General features: G+C 35.6%; 1 protein-coding gene across 11 annotated transcripts in view; it reads right to left on the bottom strand.

The window, feature by feature from the left end:
- GPHN (gephyrin) overlaps nucleotides 1–27583 on the bottom strand; it is a 708676-nt gene that overhangs the window by 214676 nt on the left and 466417 nt on the right. For 9 of the 11 annotated variants that reach the window (XM_053602269.1, XM_053602258.1, XM_053602260.1 and 6 more), the window contains one exon: nucleotides 10698–10832. The exons of the other annotated variants lie outside the window; for them this stretch is intronic. In XM_053602269.1, the coding sequence (XP_053458244.1) occupies nucleotides 10698–10832 (135 nt within the window). The remainder of the gene's footprint in view (nucleotides 1–10697; nucleotides 10833–27583) is intronic. 11 annotated transcript variants of the gene reach the window in all.

The following is a 27583-nucleotide window of genomic DNA, read 5'->3' as shown; positions in this document are numbered from 1 at the left end:
ACAGAAAAAGCATTTGACAAAATTCAGCGTCTTTTTCTGGTAAGAGCTCTTAAAACAAGCATATGCCAGGCTCTGTAGCTCACAGATGTAATCCTAGCACTCTGGGAGGCCAAGGAAGAAAGACTGCTTGAGCTCAGGAGTTCAAGACTAGCTTGAGCAAGAGCAAGACCTTGTCTCTACTAACAGTAGAAAAAACTAGGCAGATGTAGTGACAGGCACCTGTAGTTCTAGCTATTTGGGAGGCTGAGACAAGAGGATCGCCTGAGCCCAACAGCTTGAGGTTGCTCTGAGCATAATGCCATGGTACTCTACCCAGGGCCACAGAATGAGCCTGTCTAAAAAAAAAAAAAAAAAAAAAAAAAGAAAGAAAAGAAAAGAAAATTGGCATAGACAGAACATTTTTTAAACTGATAAAAGCTATCTATGACAAACCCTCAGCCGATATCATACTGAATGGAGTAAAACTGAAAGCATTTCCACACACACATATATTTGAATATACCTTTTAATCATTGCATAAATTTTAGTTCAATTAGATATTGATAGTGTTCATTGTATTTTCTTTCTAAGTGAAAAAAATACAACAACCTGGGTAGTCTAAGCACAAAATTCTTCTCTTTTAAGGTACAAGGGAACATCTAACTTTAGATTACATTTATATCTTCAGAATCAAACTTTAGATGCTTAAGGAATAAATGAATAATACATGTAAAATGGGTCTTTAAAAATTTTCTCTATTTTATTAACATATAAAGGGAATGGTGAATTGATTGAAAATTTGTATTGTTATTATTATTTTTTTGTTCCGGTCGTTATTTTATGTGTTAAGCCTCTTGATTTGATTTCTAAATGGAGATGCTACTTACTGCCCTTCATAACTGAAAACATCACTCATCTAAGATGTGAATCACATTCACTTTAAAAGAGAATTTATCAGGCCACATACGGTGGCATCATGCATGTAATTGTAACTCTTTGGGAAGCTGAGCTGGGAGGACTGCTTGAGCTCAGAAGTTTGAGACCAGCCTTAGTAAGAGCAAGACCCTGACTCTAGCAAAAATAGAAAAATTAGCCAGGTTTTGTGGCAAGTGCCTACAGACCCAGCTACTGGGGAGGCTGAGGCAGGAGGATCACTTTCTTTGAACCCTGGAGTTTGAGGTTGCTGTGATCTAGGCTGAGGCACTAGATCATGGCACTCTCGCCTGGGGCAATAGAGTGAGATTTTGTCTCAAAAAAAAAAAAAAGGAAAAAAAAGAGAATTTTTTATTACAGAATAAATTACAGAATTATTCTTTCAGCAAACCTTTCTTGGAAGAGTATCATTATTTTAGAACTTGAGTCCTCTGTACCATTTTACTTAGGGCAGCAAAAGACTAAAACCACAACTTTGTTCTTGAAAGACTGTAAGAGGAATGAAAATCCTTCATGATTTTAGTCAGATTTCATTAAAAGAAAATATTTGATATAAAATAGAAATTACTATTTCCCATATACAAGAAAACATTATGTCATTTCAGCACACAAATATTTGCTGGAGAAAATGTAATCTATGAAAAATTGTTTTGAAATGATACATGGTTACCTTCATTAGACTGTGATGAAAGTATCAAAAAAAATCAAAACACAGTATATTTTAAAGATCTTGTTCTCACGCTAGCTGGCAACAATCTAAGCTATTATATTGCAACATACTTTTTTTTTTTTTGGTAGAGACAGAGTCTCACTTTATGGCCCTCGGTAGAGTGCCATGGCATCACACAGCTCACAGCAACCTCCAACTCCTGGGCTTAAGCGATTCTCTTGCCTCAGCCTCCCGAGTAGCTGGGACTACAGGTGCCCGCCACAACACCCAGCTATTTTTTGGTTGCAGTTCAGCCGAGGCCGGGTTTGAACCCGCCACCCTCGGTATATGGGGCCGGTGCCTTACCGACTGAGCCACAACATACATATAAAATGTTAATCTAAAATGATATTTAATATTGTTAAACACATTCAGATAGACAAGATGCTTAAATACTGCCCAATGATGATAAGCTGTAGAGAGAAAGGTTGGAAGTATTAGTTTCGAATCATAACTCAGTTATTTGACCCTTTTGTGTTTTCATAATGACGTGGTTAAATGTTTCTGATAGTTATCCCCATAATATTTTCTACTCCTGTTGACAAATCATAGCAATTATTACACTTAATTTGTAGTTGCTTATTTTACCTGCTTGTGAAGCTAGGAAGAGTATCTACTTGCTCACCATTGTTTTCCCACTATTAGGCAAAGACTGATTTAATGAATTAATAAACACAAAGACAGCGATTTCCAGTTTCATAATAGATACAAAGTTCAATAAAGTTAAACAACTTACTTAATTTTGTGTGGTTATTAAGTAGAGAAGCAAGCATTTGAATCTAGGTGTTCTGTTAGTGAGTTAAGTATTCTTTAGCTGATTGTTCAAAACTGTATTGTATTTCTGATTAAAAAATATATTTACATATATATATATATTGCAGCACATGACAGACCGTGAATGCCTAATTTGTATCACAGAAAGAGGACTTCTAAGTAGTTTGGCCAACACTAATACATGGTGTGTACTAAATTATAAATATCACAACCAAGATGTAGTAAAATAAGAACTGGAAAGTATATTTCCAATTTTATGCTGAGTATCACTACTTTGTTGTCTCACACATTAAACATTTTCAAAATGGAAATGCATTACCCTTTTTTGTTTTACCCTTAAAACCTGATACCTCTTTTTCAATCTTTAATATAACTAATAAAATTATCATCCATCCAATATCTTAAATTAGAAACTTGTGAGTCACTTTTAACTTCTTCTCCCCTTCAAATAAATATTTGTGCTAAAAAATTAAAATACAGTAGAATCCCTATAATTAACCATCTCCCTACATCACTATGTCCTTAAGTTGACCTAACTTTCTTTTTTTTTTTTTTTTCAATTGAACATTTCTTTTTTTTTTTTTTTTTTTTTTTTTTAATTTTTTTATTAAATCATAAGTGTATACAATGATATGATTATGGGGCATCATACACTCACTTCATAAACCATTTGACACATTTTTATCCCAGTGGTTAACATAGCCTTTCCGGCGTTATCTCAGTTACTGTGCCAAAACATTTATATTCTACATTTACCAAGTTTCGCAAATACCCCTGTAATATGCACCACAGGTGTGATCCCACCGATTCCCCTCCCTCTACCCACCCCCCCCTTTCCCACTTCCCCCTATTGTTAAGTTGTAGCTGGGTTATAGCTTTCATGTGAGAGTCCCAAATTAGTTTCATAGTAGGGCTGTGTACATTGGATATTTTTTCTTCCATTCTTGGGATACTTTACTAAGAAGAATATGTTCCAGCTCCATCCATGTAAACATGAAAGAGGTAAAGTCTCCATCTTTCTTTAAGGCTGCATAGTATTCCATGGTATACATATACCACAATTTATTAATCCATTCGTGGATCGATGGGCACTTCGGCTTTTTCCATGACTTAGCAATTATGAATTGGGCTGCAATAAACATTCTGGTACAAATATCTTTGTTATGTTGTGATTTTTGGTCTTCTGGGTATATGCCCAGCAGAGGAATTACAGGATTGAATGGCAGATCTATTTTTAGATCTCTGAGTGTTCTCCATATATCCCTCCAAAAGGAATGTATTAATTTGCATTCCCACCAGCAGTGCAGAAGTGTTCCCTTTTCTCCGCATCCACGCCAACATCTCTGGTCTTGAGATTTTGTGATATAGGCTAGTCTCATTGGAGTTAGATGATATCTCAAAGTAGTTTTGATTTGCATTTCTCTGATGCTTAAAGATGATGAGCATTTTTTCATATGTCTGAAGGCCGTGCGCCTGTCTTCTTCAGAGAAGTTTCTCTTCAAATCCCTTGCCCAGCCTGCGATGGGATCCCTTGTTTTTTTCTTGCTGATGCGTTTGAGTTCTCTGTGGATTCTGGTTATTAAACCTTTGTCAGAGTTATACCCTGCAAATATCTTCTCCCATTCTGAGGGCTGTCTGCTTGCTCTGCTTACTGTGTTCTTAGCTGTGCAGAAGCTTTTTAGTTTGATCAAGTCCCAGTAGTGTATTTTTGAAGCTGCTTCAATTGCCCGGGGGGTTCTCCTCATGAAATACTCACCCAGACCAATTTCTTCAAGGGTTTTCCCTGCATTCTCCTCTAGTATTTTTATAGTTTCATGTCTTAAGTTTAAATCTTTAATCCAATGAGAGTCTATCTTAGTTAATGGTGAAAGGTGTGGGTCTAATTTCAGTCTTCTGCAGGTTGCCAGCCAGTTCACCCAGCACCATTTGTTAAATAGGGAATCTTTTCCCCACTGAATGTTTTTAATTGGCTTGTCAAAAATCAAATAGCAGTAAGTAGCTGGATTCATCTCTTGGTTCTCTATTCTATTCCAGATATCTACTTCTCTGTTTTTGTGCCAATACCATGCTGTTTTGATCACTATCGATTTGTAGTAAAGTCTGAGGTCTGGTAGTGTGATTCCTCCTGTTTTGTTTTTATTTCTGAGTAATGTCTTGGCTATTCGAGGTTTTTTCTGATTCCATATAAAACGAAGTAATGTTTTTTCAAGATCTTTAAAATATGACAGTGGAGCTTTAATAGGGAGTGCGTTGAAAGTATATATTGCTTTGGGTAGTATGGACATTTTGATAATGTTGATTCTTCCTAGCCATGAGCATGGTATGTTTTTCCATTTGTTAACATTTTCAGCTATTTCTTTTCTTAGAGTTTCATAGTTCTCTTTATAGAGATCTTTCACGTCTTTTGTTAGGTAAATTCCCAAATATTTCATCTTCTTTGGCACTACTGTGAATGGGATAGAGTCCTTAACTGCTTTTTCAATTTGACTGTTGTTGGTGTATATAAAGGCTACCGATTTATGAATGTTGATTTTGTAACCTGAGACGCTGCTGTATTCCTTGATCACTTCTAGGAGTTTTGTAGTAGAGTCCCTAGTGTTTTCCAGATACACAATCATATCATCTGCGAAGAGCGAGAGTTTGATCTCTTCTGACCCTATATGGATACCCTTGATCGCCTTTTCTTCCCTAATTGCGGTGGCTAAAACTTCCATTACAATGTTGAAAAGCAATGGAGACAATGGGCAGCCTTGTCTGGTTCCTGATCTGAGTGGAAATGATTCCAATTTAACTCCATTCAATATGATATTGGCTGTGGGTTTGCTGTAGATAGCCTCTATCAGTTTAAGAAAAGTCCCTTCTAGACCAATTTTCTTGAGTGTTCTGATCATGAAGGGATGCTGGATATTATCGACCTAACTTTCTTAGACTGAGTGTGTATTAGGCCTACTTTGCTATGTTGACCAGTTTGGTATAGTCTCTTGGGTCATCAATTTACAGAGATTGTACTGAAAATAATTCACCTAGTACCTGACCTTGAAACTTTAGTCAGTGGAGAAAAAAGGAAAAAAAAAAAAGGAAATTGTTATTGTAAATGAAAAAGAATTGATATTTAAAATTGGATATTGAAATCACTGAATTAGACTATTTCCATAATAACAAAAAGTTTTGGCCTGAGAGTTTTTGATTTATGACAACCACCTTTTAAAGTGGTTATTATTGATGAATATATTATGAATATATTTAAAAAAACTGTCACCTGCATAAAAGCTCACAATTGGTTAGTATGTATTTCAATTTATAATTGTTATAAAATTATAATTATTAAAATTAATTATGTTTATCTACATATTAACTTTACTGGTTCAGGATCCTTACACTTAAAATCCAAAATCTGAATCCTCTAAAATCTGAAACTTTTTGAGCTCAAAGTCTCAAAGTAAATGCTCATTGGAGCATTTCAGATTAGTGATGTTCAACTAGTTTAGTATCTAAAAGCTAAAAAATTCTGAAATCTGAAACACTTTGGTCTCAAGCATTTTAGATAAGAGAAGCTCAACCTCTGAGAAACTGCAAATTCCATGACGACAGAGACTGTATCTTTCACTGATATTAAAGCACTTATAACAGCCTCTAGTTTAGAGTCAATTAATTTTATCTTTGAGGTGTACATTCTAGTGCTGGTAAATATTATCTAAAAGGAATACAATCTTTTTTTATTTTTTTATTTTTTTATTTTTGTAGAGACAGAGTCTCACTGTACCGCCCTCGGTAGAGTGCTGTGGCGTCACACGGCTCACAGCAACCTCTAACTCTTGGGCTTATGCGATTCTCCTGCCTCAGCCTCCCAAGCAGCTGGGACTATAGGCGCCCGCCAAGGAATACAATCTTAATACAAATACACTGCTTTATTTGAATCCACTGTCAGTTTGAACATCTAAGCATTAACTAAGGAAAAGCTATTTTTTTTTTTTTTGTAGAGACATTGTTTCACTTTGTTGCCAACGGTAGAGTGCAGTGGTGTCACACAGCTCATAGCAACCTCCAACTCCTGGGTTTAGGCAATTCCCTTGCCTCAGGCTCCTGAGTAGCTGAGACTACAGGCACTCGCCACAACACCCGGCTATTTTTTTGTTGCAGTTTGGCCACGGCTGGGTTTGAACCTGCCACTCTTGGTAGCCCTGCCCACTGAGCCACAGGCGCTGCCCAGGAAAAACTATTAAGACAAATTGCTTGCTCTTTTCAAGTTTTTCAAAAAGCAAATTAAATTAATGAATATTAACATTTTTTACTTTGTAGGATTTTACTTTGGTGAATTGGGAAGTAACTGATTTTTTTATTGTATCTGACATCCTCTTTGTAACTAAAATGTAATCACAAAGTTTTAAAAAGTCTCAAGAATTATTATGTATAATTAAATTTAGACTGAAGTACTGCAAAAATAACTTAAGAACCTAGTTTACAATTATTTTTTTTTTTATTGTTGAGGATTCATTGAGGGTACAAAAAACCAGGTTATACTGATTGCTTGTGTCAGATAAATACCCTCCCATAATAGTGTTCTGCCCTCAAAAGGTGTACCACCCTCCATCCTCTCCCTCTTTCAGAACCTAGTATATTATTTATTTATTTTTTTATTAAATCATAACTGTATACATTGATATGATCATGGGGTATCATACACTCGCTTCATAAACCATTTGACACATTTTTATCACAGTGGTTAACATAGCCTTTCTGGGAACCTAGTATATTATTAAGAAAAAAACACTGTGTCTTAGGTTGTTCTTTAATCCCAAGATTTACATCTTAAAATTCAGTGAATTATTTCCCAGACTTTATGAGTCTAGCTTTCATAGCTGAATTTCAATACAGCTGAATTATAATTTATTTTGTCTTAATAATTTAAAAGACATGGCTGGGCACAGTGGCTCATGCCTATAATCCTAGCACTCTGGGAGGCCGAGGTGGGTGGATTGCCTGAGCTCACAGGTTTGAGACCAGCCTGAGCCAGAGCAAGACTGTCTCTAAAAACAGCCAGGCGTTGTGGCGGGTGCCTGTAGTCCCAGCTACTTGGGAGGCTGAGGCAAGAGAATCATTTGAGCCCAAGAGTTTGAGGTTGCTGTGAGCTATGATGCCACAGTGGTCTACCGAGGCTGAGAAAGTGAAACTCTGTCTCAGGGAAAAAAAATTTAAAAAAAGAGATGGATTCAATTTTTCTACTCAAGTCAGTTTTTAAAAATAACTTGTTTTCATTCAGTTGAAATGTAGCTGACCAGCACCCAAGCGACATTAACATACATTTCATGTCTCAAATGTTCTTATAATATTTTTCACTGAAGATATTAGACCTTAATTTTTTATTTAATTAATCAATTGATTAATTACTTTTATTATCTATAAGGCTATTTATACCTAAAACTAAACTATAAAGTTTTTGTGAATGTTCCACACTTGTCCAGATATAGTATCTAAATCATGATGTTTATTGCGAATTCATGGGTGTTGTGAACTGCAAAATCACAATGGTGAAACTGGGAAATAGGCCCAGTGACATGCATCAAACATTGCTCACAGAAGTCACCAGCTTTTCCATTTATCAACCTCTGTTGAAGATTCAGTATTGGAATGGGCTGCTTGCATGACAATGAGTGAAGTTACAGTATGGGGAAAATTTGGATAAATATATCCCATTGGTACTACATTAAGTTGAAGCTTTTTAAGTTGTTCCTTGGGGTGTTTAAATTCAATTTCATAATATCGCTGAAGATTGTTGATTACATAAATAATATTCTCAAATCCCTGCTGAAGCTCTTAAGTTCTCAACTTTCTTGACTGGATCTTTGTTATTGCAGTGCCTTCAAATCTGGGTCTTTTTTGAAGGTCATGTAATTTAATAGTTAATTCAGTACTCTTCATTCTTCAGTTTCCATGTCTCTAATTCACCTGGTATTGGCTCTAGGCCTGGAGGAGTTAGATACTTAATTTTTGATTGAGTGTTGCTGGAGTGGAGTGCAGTGTGCATGAGATGGCTGCTTTTGGGCCATGCTTTTGGGACATGACAGTTATGTTGTCTTTAAAATTCAGTTTTTCAGTCAGATTCTATCCCAGAGCTGACATTGTTTTTTGTGAGAGAGTGTGGCAGCTATAGCTTAACATATGTTGACAGGCCGTGTAACTCCACAATGGCCCACTGTTCTGCTGTGAAGCCTTCTTGCTTCAGTTTTCTTCTTGAAGGCTTTGAGTTTTGATTCAGATATTACACCGGTATAGGTTTACTCTGGCAGTAATTTTTCATAGTGGCAGATGTCTCAGATGCATGATATAGTGCTGCTGATGCTAAGTGTGGAAAGGCTGAGGTGGCTATCTTCATGGTATCCAGATAACATGTTATTTTTGCATAAGAAAAACACAATGAATCTACATCTTTCTCAAGTATCTTATATGCCTCTCTGAATTTTTGGATTTCAACAGTAACACCTGGAATTAATATTAAAGCTGAATCAAATTCTCCAAGAAACTTGTTAATTGCAGTTAACGATGTCATCTGTGCTTCTCTGGCTACCAGGTGTAGTTGATTCATTAATGCACGGTCATCTCCACCAGGTCTAGCAGGAAGAAGACCAATTAACATTTTGTGGCACCAATCAGAGCTCACTATGTGTGAAACATACTCCGGTATGGGTAGAGGTGCACAAGGCGTATGCGTTATGGTATACTTCTTAGTAGTCTTGAGCACACTGTAGTTGCTCTCTGTGGCATGTGTCCGGGAGCTGTCCCGTGCATCACGGTATAGTGCTACCATATTGTGCAGGTATCATGATAAAGACCAAGATGATGGGGTCTGTTACGGGACTTGAGGAGCTGTGCGTTGGTTTGTGCAAATGCCACTGCAAGCCATGGAACACCTGTCCCATAATTCCTCTTTGGGTACTAGGCCACTGGGAAAAATTTCCTGAATACTGATATCACACTGCAGATTATTGTTGTGCACCCACTCACTTAGTGGTGAATGTTGGCGCTGAGCTTCAGAGGGTCAGCAAAGCAGGAAGGTGACCAGCTGCATGCCCTATTACCTCACAAGGAATCTCCAAGGCACCTGACACATAGGGCATGTGGTTTTGAATCTATTAGTCAGGTTCCGGACTTCAATTTTTTAAATGATAAAATTAGTATCAGTTATTTTTGACATGTCCAAAAACAATGACAGACAACTGTAACACTCTCAAGACTTTGCTGAGAAGGTTGTACCATGTAATGTAAAATAAATTGCACTGCCCCCATCAAGAATCGTTTGAGATCACTTCCAGTCAAATAAAATTATAACATTCATAAAATTGATAGAAAAAATTGGAATTGAGGAAGACAGCTATACAAGTCCTTAAATTTGCTGACAGAGAAAGAGCCACAATTTGAAAAATTAACTGTCAGACCCCTACAACAAACTTATAGTGTGTAGCCTAATAGTTATTATGATGTCTTATGAATTTTAGGAAGGAATGTTACCGTTAATGTTTTGATAGTAATATTGAATCTATCACATAGAGAACTTGAAAGCAGAAATGGCTAACTTAATCAGGGAAGGGACATTCTAGAAGAAAGCAGTCACAGTAGTAATTAAGTTTGCTAGTTAATTTATCACATATACAAAGATGTGAGCAGCAAGTAAGTATCTAATCCTTCTCTCCATCATAATTCAGTGATAGTGATCATTAAAAATAAAGACTAAGAAACTCTTTCCCTCTCCCAAAGGTTGGCATTAAAACTTTCTTTCTAATAAATTTAGATTTATTTCCAAATATTAGGCAGCAACATTCCAAGTTAAATATGTTTGAAAAAAGTTGGAATGATACTAGAGCAGGGAGCTTCCCCTGCTTGGACAAGGTAAAAAAAAAAAAAAAAGAATCCCTTTGGTGTATTTAGTATTTAGTTAATCCTGCTATTTTTGGGCCCAAAATACATTCATCCTCAGTATAAACAAATAACTTTACATCTATACTGACAAGTATGCTCAAAGATAATAAGCCTGCAACAAAGAAACAGCAGCTACAGAAAGTGATACCTTTGGCTGCGATGGAGAAGTAAGACATTTTGCATGAAATCTTTATTGTCCTACTATTGAATCTAATATGACAACTTCTGCAATAACGGTGGTAACTATCTTAGACTCCATTCATTTTTCATAGTATTATCTTGCATGCAATCCAACCTTGATAAACAGTGAGAAATATGTGTATTGGTTAGTTTTCCCAGATTTCCATGGTAGAGCAGGTGGAATAAAGTGCCAAGAAACTGTACTTACTTTTGGTGTTGGGCAGGAAGCTGTGGAGAGGCGAGATGTAGCCTGAGCTCGAGGAGATTCTGAAGGAGTAGTGCTGAGGGAGGCTGTGTCTCGTGGGAGCACCTGAACACCACGAGAAATGATGGAGTCTGGAATCTGAACAAGGGGAACAGCTATGATTTAATATACTGAAAAGGCCAACAACACTTAAAATAAATACTCACGTCCAATTTTTTTTTTTTTGGCACTCTTTGTTGCTCAGCTCTCACATGTTTGCTGTCACTTCCTGTTATGTATAAATGCATCCAGCAATTTGAGATAGGATAGAAATTTTCAGATTTAAAATATTTTCCCTGGTAAATAATCTCTCATAAAGCTTTTTAGCACTGTTGTTAGGAGTAAAGTATTTGTCACTCATATGCTTTCTCTGCCATCTAATAGTTAGAAATCTTGAGCAAGTTATTTAATTCCTAGATATTTTCCATTTCCTTTTTAGATTTGTTCTCCAACATTTTTCACCCTCTCTATTCCTACCATTTAACAAAGTGCTTTGTGCTTTCTGGCTTCTAGTTGGGTTCAGCCAGTAAAAGACGCTGGCACAGTGTGGTGGAATAGAGTAAGGCCTGCTATTTATTGTCGTGGCTCCTGCTTTACCAGGTCACTGTAGGCTGGCTGTGTCCCTCAACTCAAGATCATAGCTCTTGTCAGACTGTTATTCTCATGTATAGGTCCTAATCAGACTCTTTCCCTTTGCCATATTATGTAGGACCAGAAATTTTAATGGCTCCCACTGGTACTAGTAGTCCCAGGGCACTCTACGTTGTTTTATGGTTTTTCCTAAAAAATACTTTTGGCTCTCATAAACTTTCCTCAATTACTTGTTTATGAGATTTTCTGGGACCCTGATGGATACAGCTTTTGAATAATCATTTCTTTCACCTGAAAAATAAGGATAATTATAGTATCTCCTTCACTGGATTACTGAGAGGGTTAAGAAAATGTATGTAAATTATTTAGAACTGCCAAGTAGTATATCTTTAATGAATGTTGGCCATTGTTAATATTATTGTATTATACCTATCAACATAGTAGAGATTGATGTAACTTGAGTATCACTTCTCTAAAACTATACCAACATAAAAATGCAGATTATTTTATTTTAATATTAATATTCATGTTGATTATGAAATTTATTATTTTAGGCTATACATAATTTAGTTCATGTTCTGGCCTGTAGAAATGGGGATAAGTCTTCCAAGAATGGGACCTTGAGCACTTTCAAGTTTTGTGTATAAGACTTGTAACATATATGATAAAAGAACAAGCAATTAACATTCAATCAAACAAATATCACTTACTATGTGAAAAGAAGAAAGAAACAACCCGACTTTGTGACTATTATTTATCATTTCTTTCTCACAAAGGAAATAACACTATTTCCATAGAAGCACCTTTATTCAATTTCTACATCAATATCCTCAATGCCAATGGTATTGAGACCATTTCAGTGGTTGACATTTTATGATTTATGAGCAATATAGCTATAACTAGGATGAAAAGCAATGGCAATTCTTAGAAGAAATATAACTCTATTTGCTGGTACATTCGAGTACTGAACTGTGATATTTTCAAGAAATAGAGACTGAATTTGAAGAGCTACCTATTATCTAATAAAAATAGGTCATGTACTGGAAAGAAGAAGATCAAATACCCCATCATAACTCACACGATACGATGTACTTCTCATTCACAGAAATAACCATACATATATGACATCTGTATGTGTGACTGTTTGATCAATGTCTATCTTGCATACTATTAATAAAATGCATTGTCATGATGTGATTGTATTTTTGCTACTATTATATGAGCAGTATCTAATGAAGCAACTGCACAAAGTAATGTCTCTTTGTGTGTGCATGTATATATGTGCAGATTTATAAATGTAAGTGTATAAACATAGTCTATATCTGTGTGCGTTATATATAAGTATGTAAATAAAACAGGTTATTCAAACGCAAAGATAAGCTTAAATCTTGGGGGTATGTAGTTTTTGGGCTACTTACACTTTTTGGACAGTTGGAAACTATCAGACAAGCTATATGAGTCTGTAATTCAGAAAAAAATTAAGGATTGGACATATAATTTGAGAATTGTCAATGGAGGTGGTAATTTCACAAATTCAAATGTTTTGCCCAAGGAAGAGTATGTGAAATATCCACAGACGATAGTTGAAAATTTTAGGTAATACCCATATTAAGGGGTTATCAGAAGAAAAGGAACTGGACAAAGAAAGAGAAGATCTGTAAATGGGGTAACTAACATGTAATATTTCCCTGAAAAATTTGGATCTATATTTATTATCAGTGACTAAATAACATGTCTTTTCCATTGTCAAAAACATTCTAGTTTAGAAGATAAATTTTCTGGTGTTCCTATTCCTAAGAAATCACTAGAGATGAAAAGAGAAAAAATAAGATGGGTGAGTATCAAGGAATGAAGAAAAGAATAGTTTCAAGGAGCTGTTATAAAAATATCAAAGACAGCAGAGAAGAGGAATAAGGAGAGAGCTGAAAAGAACCCATTACATACAGTTATTAAGGAAGTGACTAGTAAAGTAAATGGACAAGCTAGGAAGTGAAGAACCAAGTAGACATGATAAATCAGGGTAAATTGTAAAAATAAAAGGTAGACATGATATATAAAAAGGTAGACATCATTATAACAGTAGAGGAATGGTGAAATTCTAGGAAAAAATGTATTGATGAATGAGCATGAACGATAAAGCAAAGGAATTTTTAATCACCATTGTGGATCCAGTTAATATTGGCAAGGATAAATTTACAATTTCATTATGTAGCCTGGAAATAAATCTCCCCATCTGAAAAAAGAAACCTATGCTAGACAAAGACAAATTACTTCAGAGATATAACTGTTAAAGTTACAGAAACAAAGGACACCCCAAAGACAAAGACCATATGGAAAGGATATGCCAAGACGGACCCTAGAAAGGGGTAAGAAACATACAGTGAAGGAGAAGATGGTGGCGGCCAACAGTTATGTGAGAGAGCACTGCTTCACCACATGATGAAGACAGAACATGATTACCAGGGGTCAAAAAAGGAGACAGTCAATATAGAATATTCTGCTGACAGAAATTTATATTGTTTCAATTTGAGGAAATTATGAATATTCTTGTTCATGAACCATGATGTCCATGGGCATAAATTTTGAGAGCTACGTACTCAGGAATAGTATTGCTGATTATAAGGTGTAAATACTTTTTTTTATGTATTTCTAACCTGGTTAAGCCAATTTATTTGTCTATCAACAGAGAAGTATAACATCTTCTCTCATTCTCCAACTTAGTTCTATCTAATATTGTCAGTATTGCTAAGTTTTAAAAATCTGGTCAGTGTGCAACAATTGAATTGTGGTTTTACTTTCCTTTCTCTGACTGTTGAGTTTTTTATTTTTTGAGACAGAGTCTCATTCTGTTGCCCCTGGCTAGAGTGATATGGCATTAGCCTACCTCACAGCAACCTCAAACTCCTGGGCTCAAGTGATCTTCCTGCCTCAGGCTCGCAAGCAGTTGGGACTACAGGCACCTCCCACAAGGCCTGGCTAATTTTTCAATGTTTAGTAGACATGGGGATCTTGCTCTTGCTCAGGCTGGTCTCAAACTCCTGAGCTCAAGGGATTGTCTCACCTCAGTTTCCCAGAGTACTAGGATTACAGGTGTGAGCCACTGCCTACTTGATTGTTAAAAAAAAAAACTATAAACCAATTAAACAGCCACATAGAAAATATCCAATAACAGCAGAATATATGTTTTTCTCAAGTGAACATGGAACGTTCTCCAGGTTATACCACATATTAGACCATAAAATAAAGTCTCACTAAATTAAAAAAGATTAAAATCTTACAATGTAGGGTGGCGCCTGTGGCTCAAGGAGTAGGGCGCCAGTCCCATATGCCGGAGGTGGCAGGTTCAAACCCAGCCCCGGCCAAAAAAAAAATCACACACACACACACACAAAAAAAGAGTTTAAAATCTTACAATGTAGCTTCTCTAACCATAATGGAAAGAAATTGAAAATTAATAACAGAAATAAATTTGGGAAATTAATAAATACATAAAAATTAAACACATTATTTATTTTTTTAATTGTTGGGGATTCAATGAGGGTACAAGGTACGAGGTTACACTGATTGCATTTGTTAGATAAAGTCCCTCTTATAATTGTGTCCTGCCCCCATAAACACATTCTTAAACAACCAATGAGTTAAGAAATCACAAGGGAAATTAGAAGATAATTTGAGATGAATGAAAACATAACATACCAAAACTCACAGGATGCAGAAAAGCAATGCCAAGGAGGAAATGTCTAGCTGTAAACATCTACTTTAAAAAAGAAGAAAGATTTCAAATCAATATCCTAATCCTTTACCTTAAGAAATGAAAATAAAATTCAAACTAAATCCAAAGGAAACAGAAGAAAGTAATAATGATTAGAGTGAAGATAAATGGAATAGAGAATAGAAAAAAATAAAAGAATCAACAAAATTGAAGTTGGTTCTTCAATTAGACCAATAAAACTGAGAAATCTTTATATTAACCAAGAAAAAAGAGAGACGATTCAAATTATTAAAGTCAGGAATGAAACTAGAGATGTTATTACTCATCTTACAGAAATAAAAATGATTACAAGAGAATACTATCAACAACTGTATGTCAACAAATTGGAAACCTACATGAAATAAACCAATTTTTAGAAACAGAGAAACTCCCAAAACTCCCAAAATTGACTTAGGAAGAAATAGAAAACCTGACTAGAAGTATAAGTTCTAATATGGTAGTTTCACTAGGAATTCTATGAAATGTTTAAAGAAGAATTAACAAATATCCCCCATCTTTTTCAAGTAACACAAGATGAGGGAACATTTCCTAATTCATTTTTTGGGGCCAGTATTAAGCTCACACAAAGACAAAGACAGCATAGAAAAAGAGAATTATAGACTAATACCCTTTATGAACACAGACATAAAAATTCTTAACAAAATACTAGGAAACAAGATAAAAAAGCATATTGGAAGGATTATATACCAAGACCAAGTGATAATTATTCCAGATATGGAAGAATGGCTCAGTATAACTAAGCAATGTAATACACCACATTAATGAAATGAAAAAAAAAGTCATAAATGATCATCTCAATTAATGTACAAAAAATATTAGATAAAATACCCTTTCATGATAAAAACACTCAGAAAACTAGGAATAGAAGGCAAATTCCTTAACTTGATAAAGACATCTATGAAAAACCCACGGCTAAAATCCTTACTAATAAAAAACTGAAAACTTAGTTTCATCTTACATTTCCCCTAACATCAGGAAGAAAAAGGTCTACTCGTTCCACTTCTTCTCAACATTTTACTGGAACTTCCAGCCAGGGAAATTATGCAATTAAAGGAAATAAAGGCATGCAAATTGGGAAGGAGGAAGTAAAACTATCTCCGTTCACAGACCACAAAGATTTATATATACACGTACAATTCTAAAGAAGTCACAAAAGGAACTATTAGCACTAACAAATTTAGCAAAGTTGTAGGATACATGAATACACATAATTCAGTTGTATTTCTATAAATCAATATTGAACAATTCAAAAAGAAAATTAAGGAAACAATTCCCTTTACATGGGAGAGACTGTTACAAAAAATAAGTGGTCAATACACTCAACAAGGGAGAATGAGCGCAATGTCATGCACATAGTCGACACTTACTAATGGGACACAGAAACAGCCATTAACTTTGAGAATTACAAACAGTTTTTGAAACAGCATGAAACAATGCATTAATTCAGAGAAATACTTTTTTTTTATTGTTGGGGATTCATTTCAGAGAAATACTTTTAAATAGAAAGGTCAGATGGTTTGTCATAGTAAAATGCACACAAATTTCACGGACACCCTGTAAAACGGAGTTAGTAAGGGAGAGATGAACCAGAGGTTTACGAAGGAATAGTGAGGATCTACTTAGAGCAGTGGTTCTCAACCTTCCTAATGCCTCCTAATGCCACGACCCTTTAATACAGTGTCTCATGTTGTGGTGACCCTCAACCATAAATTTATTTACGTTGTTACTTCATAACTGTAATTTTGCTACTGTTATGAATCATAAAGTAATTATCGGATATGCTGATGTATTTTCATTGTAACAAAGGGGTCACAACCCACAGGTTGAGAATCACTTACCTAGAGTAAGCAGACTTATAGTGGCTTAAGTCAGCACAAAGGAGGAGGAAAAATGCCACATCACTTCTAAAAGAAATGATGTTTTTACTTTTAGCGAACTAATCTGTGTTCCTATTATCTTATGCAAGTTATTGCATGCAAAAAACAATTTGTCCCAGTTGATCTCAAATCTCTTCAGATATGCAATGTAATTTCAACTGTGAATTATTAGACAATACAATTTTCCTCATTAATGGAAACTGTAATGGGAACACAGAACTTTCTTAGTGTTGTTTTTTCTGTCTTAAAGATAAATATGACTGATTGGGCAGACAAGTTTTAAAAAAGAACTGGATAGTTGTATTATAAAAAATCAGAATATATAGCTGAAGTATTGTTTCCCCATTTGAAAGCTATGTCTTTGTTGCTGTGAATACTCACAAACTAATACAAATTTATATTTGATGACAAGGAAATAAATGAGTACATATTTCCTCTTCTAATCATTTTTGCCACTTAAAACTTTGTTTTGGAAAAAAATGTATACACTTACAAAAAAGTTGCTAGGCTATAAAAAAGAAGCTATTACTTGGATTTCATTTTAGGTAGCTAGTGAGAAAATTTACAATAATTGGAGGTCTCTCCTAAGCAGCCAGGTACAAAGGAGTACAGCTTCAATAGCCACAATTCGTCATTTCTCTATGGTGGAGGATTTTGGAGTTCTTGCCCAGCTTGGTGGCCAATTCAAACATGTGTACCCTCCTGTAGCATTCTCTGTTTAGAAATTGTTAAGGTAGGTTATATTTTCCAAAAATCCTATTAGATATTCAAATGTGTAATAAAGGATCTGACCTTGTAATAAAGATTGTTTACATATGAGGTTATTGCAGAAAATTTACGTCATGTATCTTCTCAAATCTTCAACCACTGACCCCTCAGAGGCTATAATTAAACGCTATGAAATTTTATTAGAGAACAAAACTGTTAAACCAATGTATCTTGAGTTTAGTAAGGTATTTGCAAAGTCTCATAAAAGCCTTGTGAAAAAACTTGTAAATAAAATCTCAAAGGTTGAATTAAAGGTTGGTGAAGATAACAACTCTCTAATGTTTATTTTGATCCACATCCTGTGTTACGTGTTTTTATATATTTTTTATTTGATATTTATCACCTACTCATGCAGTAATAATGGGGTTAACATCATTATTATTCCCACTTTAAAGAGAAGATTGGGGCTTGGAAAGGGGGTAATTCACCTAAAGTCACAGAACTGATCCTTGATAGAAATGAAGCTATCTGATGCCAAAGCTTATGTTGATAAGTATAGCACAATGGATATTGCTGCACAGAGTTGAAGGTCTATGTATTTTATTTTAATCCATTGTCCGATTTATTTTATTGATAATAACAGTAAACTTTGTGAAAAACCTATAAACACATTTATTAGCCCAAAATAAAAATTACTAATTCATTATGCATCCATTAATAGTTAGTATACAATATTACACAAAGTTCAATGCCAGGAAAAAAATGGCATCTATCTATTTATTAGCAACTAGAGCAATGGTATAAAACTTCTTGTTGGCTCATGCCTGTAATCCTAGCACTCTGGGAGGCGGAGGTGGGTGGATCCCTTTAGCTTAGGAGTTCAAGACCAGCCTAAGCCAGAGAGAACTCCCATGTGCAAAAGAATAGCCAACCACCATTGTGGCAGATGCCTAGTCCCAGCTACATGGGAGAGGCTGAGGCAACAGGATCACTTGAGCCTAAGATTTTGAGGTTGCTCTGAGCTGTGATGCCAGGCCACTCTACTGAGGGTGAACAAAGTAAGACTTTGTCCAAAAAAGAAAAAATTCTTGGCTTTTCTAATTCAAATTTTGAGAAAATAAAACAATCATTTATTCTTTTTTTTATAAATTAAATCATAGCTGTGTACATTAATTGGGTACAATGTGCTTGTTTTATATACCATTTGAAATATTTTCATCAAACTGGTTAATACAGCCTTCACGGCATTTCCTTAGTTATTGTGTTAAGACATTTGTATTCTACATTTAGTAATTTAACATGTACCGTTGTGAAATGCACCGCAGATGGGGTACCACCAATTACCCACCCTCCATTCATCCTCTTTCCCCTTTTCCTTGGGCTAAAGTTGGGTTATAGCTTTTACATGAAAGCTATAAATTGGTTTCATAGTAGGGGTGAGTACATTGAATATTTTTGCTTCCATTCTTGAGACGCTTTGCTAAGAAGAATATGTTCCAGCTCCATCCACATAAACATGAAAGAGGGAAAGTCTCCATCTTATTAAGGCTGAATATTCCATGGTGTACATGCACCACAATTTATTAATCCATTCATGGGTGGATGGGCATTTGGGCTTCTTCCATGACTTAGCAATTATGAATTGGGTTGCAATAAACATTCTGGTGCAAATATCTTTGTTATAAAGTGATTTTTGGTCTTCTGCATATATACCTAGTAGAAGAATTGAAGGTCTATTTTTAGATCCCTAGATCTAAAAGGGAGAGGAATGGCAGGTCTATTTTTAGATCCCTAAGTGATCTCCAAACATCTTTCCAAAAGAAATGTATTAGTTTGCATTCCCACCAGCAGTGCAGAAGTGTTCCCTTTTCTCCACACCTATGCCAACATCTCTGCTTGTGGGATTTTGTGATGTGGGCTAATCTTACTGGAGTTAGATGATATCTCAAAGTAGTTTTGATTTGCATTTCTCTGATGATTAAGGATGATGAGCATTTTTTCATGTGTCCGTAGGCCGTGCAAAACTTCAGAGAAGTTTCTCTTCACGTCACTTGTCCACTCTGAGATGGGATCAACTTGTTCTTTTCTTGCTAATACATTTGAGTTCTCTGTGGATTCTGGTTATTTTTTATTAAATCATAGCTGTGTACATTAATGCAATCGTGGGGTACAATGTGGTTTCATATACAATTTGAAATGTTTTCACCAAACTGGTGAACATAGCCTACATTTTCTTAGTTATTGTGTTACCAGATTTATATTCTACACCTAGTAAATTTCACATGTACACTTGTAAGATGCACCATAAGTGTGGTCCCACCAATTACTCTTCCTCCACCCACCCTCCCCTCCCCTACTTCTCCCCTTCTTCTTGGGCTATAATTGGGTTATAGCTTTCTTATGTAATTGGTTTCTTAGTAAGATTGAGTACATTGGATACTTCTTCCATTCTTGAGGTACTTTGCTAAGAAGAGTATGCTCCAGCTCCATCCATGTAAACATGTAAGACAGGGGTCCTCAAACTTTTTAAACAGGGGGCCAGTTCACTGTCCCTTAGACCATTGGAGGGCTGGACTATAGTTTAAAAAAAAAAACTATGAAAAAATTCCTATGCACACCGCACGTATCTTATTTGGAAGTAAAAAAACAAAACAGGAACAAATACAATATTTAAAATGAAGAACAAGTAAAGTTAAATCAACAAAGTTATCATTATTTCAATGGGAACTATGGGCCTGCTTTTGGCTAATGAGATGGTCAATGTTGGGTTCCGTATTTGTCACTGCTAGTGGTAACAAGTGATGCAAGTGTGCATCAGTTAGTCCTGAGACTGAGAGGAGTTGAGAGACAGAGAAGGAGGGGAGTTGAGAGAGTGTGGTGCACATTCCACACATGCGCACTGCGGGTCTGGGAACAGTCTGCTGCTAAGCAGGACAGGCAGCGGTGGCAAAAACACGGCGGGCCAGATAAATGTCCTCAGTGGGCGACATGTAGTCCACGGGCGGTAGTTTGAGGACCCCTGATGTAAGAGGTAAAGTCTCCATCTTTCTTTAATGCTACATAATATTCCGTGGTGTACATATACCACAATTTATTGATCCATTCATGGGTCGATGGGCACTTGGGCTTCTTCCATGACTTAGCAATTATGAATTGGGCTGCAATAAACATTCTGGTACATATATTTTTGTTATAGTTTTGTTATGGTACATATTTTTTGGTCTTCTGGATATATACTTAGTACAGGAATTGTAGGATCGAATGGCAGGTCTACTTTTAGAAAATATTCACCCAGGCCAATTTCATCAAGAGTTTTCCATGCAAATGGAAATGTCTTGATAAAAGGAACGTATTAGTTTGCATTCCCACCAGCAATGTAGCAGTGTTCCCTTTTCTCCACAACCACACTAACATCTCTGGTTTGGGGATTTTGTGATGTGAGGTAATCTTACTGGAGTTAGATGATATCTCAAAGTAGTTTTGATATGCATTTCTCTGATGATTAAGGATGATGAGCATTTTTTCATGTGTCTGTAGGCCATGTGCCTGTCTTCTCCAGAGAAGTTTCTCTTCAAGTCCATTGCTTACCCTGAGATGGGATCACTTGTTCTTTTCTTGCTAATACGTTTGAGTTCTCTGTAGATTCTGCTTATTAAACCTTTGTCGGAGACATAACCTGCAAATATCTTCTCTCATTGTGAGGGCTGTCTGCTTGCTTTACTGTGTTCTTGGCTGTGCAGAAGCTTTTTAGTTTGATCAAGTCCCAGTAGTGTATTTTTGATGTTACTTCAATTGCCCCTGGGGGTCCTTCTCATAAAATATTCACCCAGGCCAATTTCATCAAGAGTTTTCCATGTACTTTCTTCTAGTATTGTTATAGTTTCATGTCTTAAGTTTAAATCTTTAATCCAGTGAGAGTCTATCTTAGTTAATGGTGAAAGGTGTGGGTCCAGTTTCAGTCTTCTACAGGTTGCCAGCCAGTTCACCCTGCACCATTTGTAAAATAGGGAATCTTTTCCCGACTGAATGTTTTTAATTGGCTTGTCAAAGATCAAATAATGGTAAGTAGCTGGGTTCATCTCTTGGTTCTCTATTCTGTTTCATATATCTACCTCTCAGTTTTTGTGCCAATACCATGCAGTTTTGATCACTATCGATTTATACTATAATCTGAAGTCTGGTAATGTGATTTCTCCTGCTTTGTTTTCATTTCTGAGTAATGTCTTGGCTATTTGAGGTTTTTTCTGATTCCATATGAAATGAAGTATTATTTTTTTTGAGATCTTTAAAGTATGACAGTGGAGCTTTAATAGGAATTGCATTAAAATTGTATATTGCTTTGGGTATATGGACAGTTTAACAATGTGGATTCTTTCCAGCCATGAGCATGGTATGTTTTTCCATTTGATAATATCTTCAGCTATTTCTTTTCTTAGAGTTTCATAGTTCTCTTTATAGAGATCTTTCACATCCTTTGTTAGGTAAGCTCCCAAATATTTCATCTTCTTTGGTACTACTGTGAAAGGAATAGAGTCCTTGACTGTTTCTTCAGCATGACTATTGTTGGTATATATAAAGGCTACAGATTTATGAGTGTAGATTTTATAACGTGAGATGCTTCTGTATTCCTTGATCACTTCTAAGAGTTTTGTAGTAGAATCCCTGGTGTTTTCCAAATATACAATCATATCATCTGTGAAAAGCGAAAGTTTGAACTCCTCTGACCCTATATGGATACCCTTGATTGCCTTCTCATGTCTGATTGCGATGGCTAAAACTTCCATTACAATGTTGAAAAGCAGTGGAGACAATGGACAACCTTGCCTGGTTCCTGATATGAGTGGAAATGATTTCAGTTTAACTTCATTCAATATGATATTGGCTGTGGGTTTGTTGTAGATGGCCTCTATCAGTTTAAGAAATGTCCCTTCTATACCCATTTTCTTAAGTGTTCTGATCATGAAAGGATGCTAGATATTAAAAAAACTTTTTCTGCATCAATTGTGAGAATCATATGGTCTTTTTAATTTTGCTTATGTGATGTATTAGATTTGTAGATTTATGTATATTGAACCATCCTTGAGATCCTGGAATAAAAACCAGTTGGTCATGGTGTATAATTTGCTTGATGTTTGCTAGGATCTTGAATATTTTTGCATCAATATTCATTAGTGATATTGGTCTATCATTTTCTTTTCTTTTTGGGTCTTTTCCTGGTTTGGGGATCAAGGTGGTGTTTCTTCATAGAATGTGCTGGGTAGTATTCCTTCTTTTGAATAAGTATTCCTTATTTTGAAAAATGTTAAGTAATATAGGTACTAGTTCCTCTTTAAAGGTTTGGTAGAATTCTGATGTGAAGCCATCTGGTCTTGGGCTTTTCTTTGTAGGAAGATTTTGTATAGTTGATGCTATTTCAGCACTTGATATAGGCCTGTTCAACATTTCCTCTTCACTGTGACTAAGTCTAGGAAGGTGGCATTCTTCCAAGTATTGGTCTATTTCCTTCACATTTTCGTATTTCTGAGAATAGAATTTCTTGTAATATTCATTAAAGATTTTTTTAATTTCTGAGGAGGCTGTTGTTATTTTGTCTTTCCAATTTCTGATTGATGAAATTAGTGATTTTACACTTTTATTCCAGGTTAGGTTAGCCAAAGGTTTATCTATTTTATTGAGTTTTTCAAAAAGCCAACTTTTTCATTCATTGTTCTATTGTATAATCCTTTTGCTTTCAATTTCATTTAATTCTGCTCTAATTTTGGTTATTTCTTTTCGTCTGCTGGGTTTGGGGTTAGAATGTTCTTCCTTTTCCAGTTGCTTGAGATGTCCCATTAAGGTGTTAACTTCCTCTCTTTCCATTTTCATGAGGAAGGGTTGCAATGCTATAAATTTGCCTTTTAGGACTGCCTTTGTGGTATTCCAGAGGTTCTGGTAATTCACGTCTTCATTATCATTTTGTTCCAAAAATTTGGTAATTTCCTTCTTAATCTCATCTATGACCCAGCAATTGTTCAGCATAAGGTTATTTAGTTTCCATATTTTTGTATGATTATGCAGATTCCTGTTGTTACTGAGTTCCACTTTTATTCCATGATGGTCTGAGAAGACACAAGGAATAATATCTATTCTTTTAAATTTGCCAAGGTTAGACTTGTGACTTAAGATGTGATCAATTTTGGAGGATGTTCCATGGGCTGATGAAAAGAATGTGTATTTAATTTTGTTAGGATGAAATGTTCTGCGACGTCTGTTAAATCCAATTGTTGAATGGTTAAGTTTACGTCTGAAAGTTTCTTAACACAAGTTCCTTGCACAGGCACGTATGTAAATGAACACCCTACAGTGTTTGCAGAAAATGTCTTGTAATAAATAAGGACCAAAAAAAAAAAAAAAATTTCTTTGCTTAGTTTCTTATTGGAGGATCTATCCAACACTGCCAAAGTAGTATTAAAATCTCTGACTATTATGGAGCTGGAGGAAATCAAGTTGCACATGTATGTTAGAGTCTCTCTTATAAATTGAGGTGCATTCTGGCCGGGTGCATAAATGTTAATAATTGAAATCTCATCATGTTGGGTATTACCCTTAACAAATACGAAGTGACCATTCTTATCCTTCCTTTCTTTTGTTGGTTTAAAGCCTATTGTATCTTTTGAACCATAGAACTGCAAAGGACAGTTCTGTAGATAATGATTAAATTTTACATACGTTTGTAAATTCATTTCAGCATTTTTCCAATGCCTATATATTTGTGTTCTTTGAATTTTTTTTGTGAACCCGCTGTAACATCTTACTGGCTCTTTCATTAATTAATGAGTAATATAGTATCTTTGACATGTATTCATTTGTCCTTATAATAAAGTTAGGGTATTTTAAAAAAATTATTCCTCAATGATTTTATTTTATTTTATTTTTTATTTTTTTCGTAGAGACAGAGTCTCACTTTTTGGCCCTTGGTAGAATGTCATGGCCTCACACAGCTCACAGCAACCTCCAACTCCTGGGCTTAAGCGATTCTCTTGCCTCAGCCTCCCGAGTAGCTGGGACTACAGGCGCCCGCCACAACGCCCGGCTATTTTTTGGTTGCAGTTTGGCCAGGGCCGGGTTTGAACCCGCCACCCTCGGTATACGGGGCCGGTGCCTTACCGACTGAGCCACAGGCGTCGCCCTCCTCAATGATTTTAGAGAATATCCCAAGATGCCCAAAGGATCCATCTAACAGAAATAGGTAAACTGCACTGCCAGAGAAGTAGAAGCTTCTATAGCCCTTCCTTAAGCCCACATGCGTCTTTTCTTGACAACCAATGGTGAATCCCGAACACCAATAAAACTGTATTTTCATTACTGTCTGTCTTCTATTGATTTATGCTTTGTCTTTGTTTCTAGTTTGTGCATGGCTGGTGAATTATTCTTCCCTGGTGACAGCAAAACCTGAGAATTTGATTTTATGGTTTGACCATTTGGTGATTTCTGTAAATGAAGTCTTTTCTCTGTTGGGTAATAAATGACAGAGAATCCCGTTTGTAGTCCTTTTTGTCTATTTGTCCATTTTGAGCTCAAATCAATTAAGAATTTGGTGGCTCTGTAAAAGGGAACAGCTCTTTGATTTTCTCCTTTTCTTTAATTGGTGAGTTTTTGTGTTCTGTGTTTACTTTGAAGCCGGTGCTGACATTGCAGAATTAAAACTATGAGATAGTCTCTATATCTATTTGTCTATAATTTAGGAAGACCTTTACTTATTGTGTGAGTGTGGAATGTTTTCCAGTATCTGAAATATACTAATTAAACCACATTGTTTGTTAAACTAAAGAAGCTGTGTTCTGACTGGCTTACAGAGACAAATAAATGCTTGTACAAGTCATTTATTCCTAAAATTCCTTCAAATAAGGAAATTAAAGTTCTAATACTTAACATACGCTAGACGTAAAAATATCTTAGTAGAAATGAACTCATAAATGTCTTAAGAACTCAGATTCACATAATTAAGATAAATCTTTGGCAAATAAGACAGCTTCATAATGCTGGTATAAAAATACCGCATATTTTAAAAATTTATCAGTGTTAAATACAAGTATAAATCTTATTCATGAATTGTTTTTCTTTCTTTTTTTTTTTTTTTTTTAAGAGACAGAGTCTCACCTTATCGCCCTCGGTAGAGTGCCGTGGCATCACACAGCTCACAGCAACCTCTAAATCCCTGGGCTCAGGCGATTCTCCTGACTCAGCCTCCCAAGCAGCTGGGACCACAGGCGCCCGCCACAACGCCCGGCCATTTTTTTGTTGCAGTTTGGCCGGGGCTGGGCTTGAACCCGCCACCCTCGGCATATGCGGCCGGCGCCCTACCCGCTGAGCCACTGGCGCCATGCATGCAGATTTACTAAATAAAAAAATTAATAATACTCCAACATAATGCTTAGAATTATGAAAAAAATATCTGGGGCAAGTGTGGTGGCTCATGCCTGTAATTCTAATACTCTGGGAGGCTGAAGTGGGTGGATTGCTTGAGCTCAGGAGTTTGAGACCAGACCAAAAGCCTGTCTCTAAAAACCTTGGGCAAGTATCCAATGTACTCGGTACTATTATGAAACCAATTTATACTCACCTACACTTTCATATGTAAGATAAAACACAACTACAGCCCAAGATGAAGGAGAGAAGAGGAGGGGGAAGAAAGAGGAGAGGAAAGGGTGGTTGGAGGGAAGGTGAACAGTGGGATCACACCTATGGTGCATAATGCATCAGATTTTTATTACCAAATCTATTAAGTGTAGAGTATAATTGTTTTAACACAATAATTAAGTGAGGTGAAGACTATGTTAACCAGTTTGATGTAAGCTTTCCAAAATGTATATAAAATCAGCACACTGTACCTCATAAATGCATTAATGTATACAGTTATGATTTAATAATAACAATAATAATAATAATAACCCTGGGCATTGTGGTGGGCACCTGTAGGTCCAGCTACTTGGGAGGCTGAGGCAATAGGATCACTTTAGTCCATGAGTTTGAGGTTGCTGTGAGCTATGACACCACAGTGAGACTGTCTCAAAAAAAGAAAAAAGGCTAAAATATTTGTTTGAATAAATTAAATCATTACTCTGAGAAACTTTATTTCAACAGTATGTTTTTAATATGTCTGCTTAAAGATAAGTTCCACGATCATTAGGTAACTTAATCTTTAGACTGATATTAAATTGAGGTAATTAATGGATAATCATTACAGGCCTAGATAATTTTTAAGTATGATTAAATTAAACATAACTAACCACAATTAAATTTTTTCTGGTGGATATGTATATATATGTAAAATTTACCATTTTAACCATTTGTAAGTGTATAATAATTCAATGGCATTAAGTATATTCCCAATATTGTGCAAACACCACTATTTCCAGAACTTTTTCATCATTCCAAACAGAAACTCTGTACCCATGACAAAAACTCCCTATTTTCTCCTTTCTCTATCCCCTGTTAACTTCTATCCTATTTCCTGTCTCTGTGAATTTGACTATTCTAGGTACCCCCATGTAACTGAAATCACACAATATTTGTCCTTTTTGTATCTGGTTTACTTCACTCATCATCATGTTTTCAAGGTTCACCCATGTTGTAAATTAATCAGTATTTCATTTCTACTTATGGCTGAATAATATTCCATTTTATATCTATATATCTATATCTACACACACACACACATACACCATTTTACCTATTATTCTTTCAATGGGTGGGCTGGGCTGCTTTTACTTTTTGGATATTAAGGATAATGCTGCTTTTACTTTTTGGCTATTATGGATGCTGCTGCTATCAATATCGGCGTACTATATCCTGCTTTCAATTCTTTTGGGAATATACCTAGAAGGGAAACTGCTGGATCTTATCTTTATAGTTTTTGAGGA

This window comes from Nycticebus coucang, chromosome 9, assembly GCF_027406575.1.
Source record: "Nycticebus coucang isolate mNycCou1 chromosome 9, mNycCou1.pri, whole genome shotgun sequence".
NCBI lineage: Eukaryota > Metazoa > Chordata > Mammalia > Primates > Lorisidae > Nycticebus > Nycticebus coucang.
The sequence above is the reverse complement of the archived record's forward strand: the minus strand, read 5'-3'. Positions and strand labels throughout refer to the sequence as shown.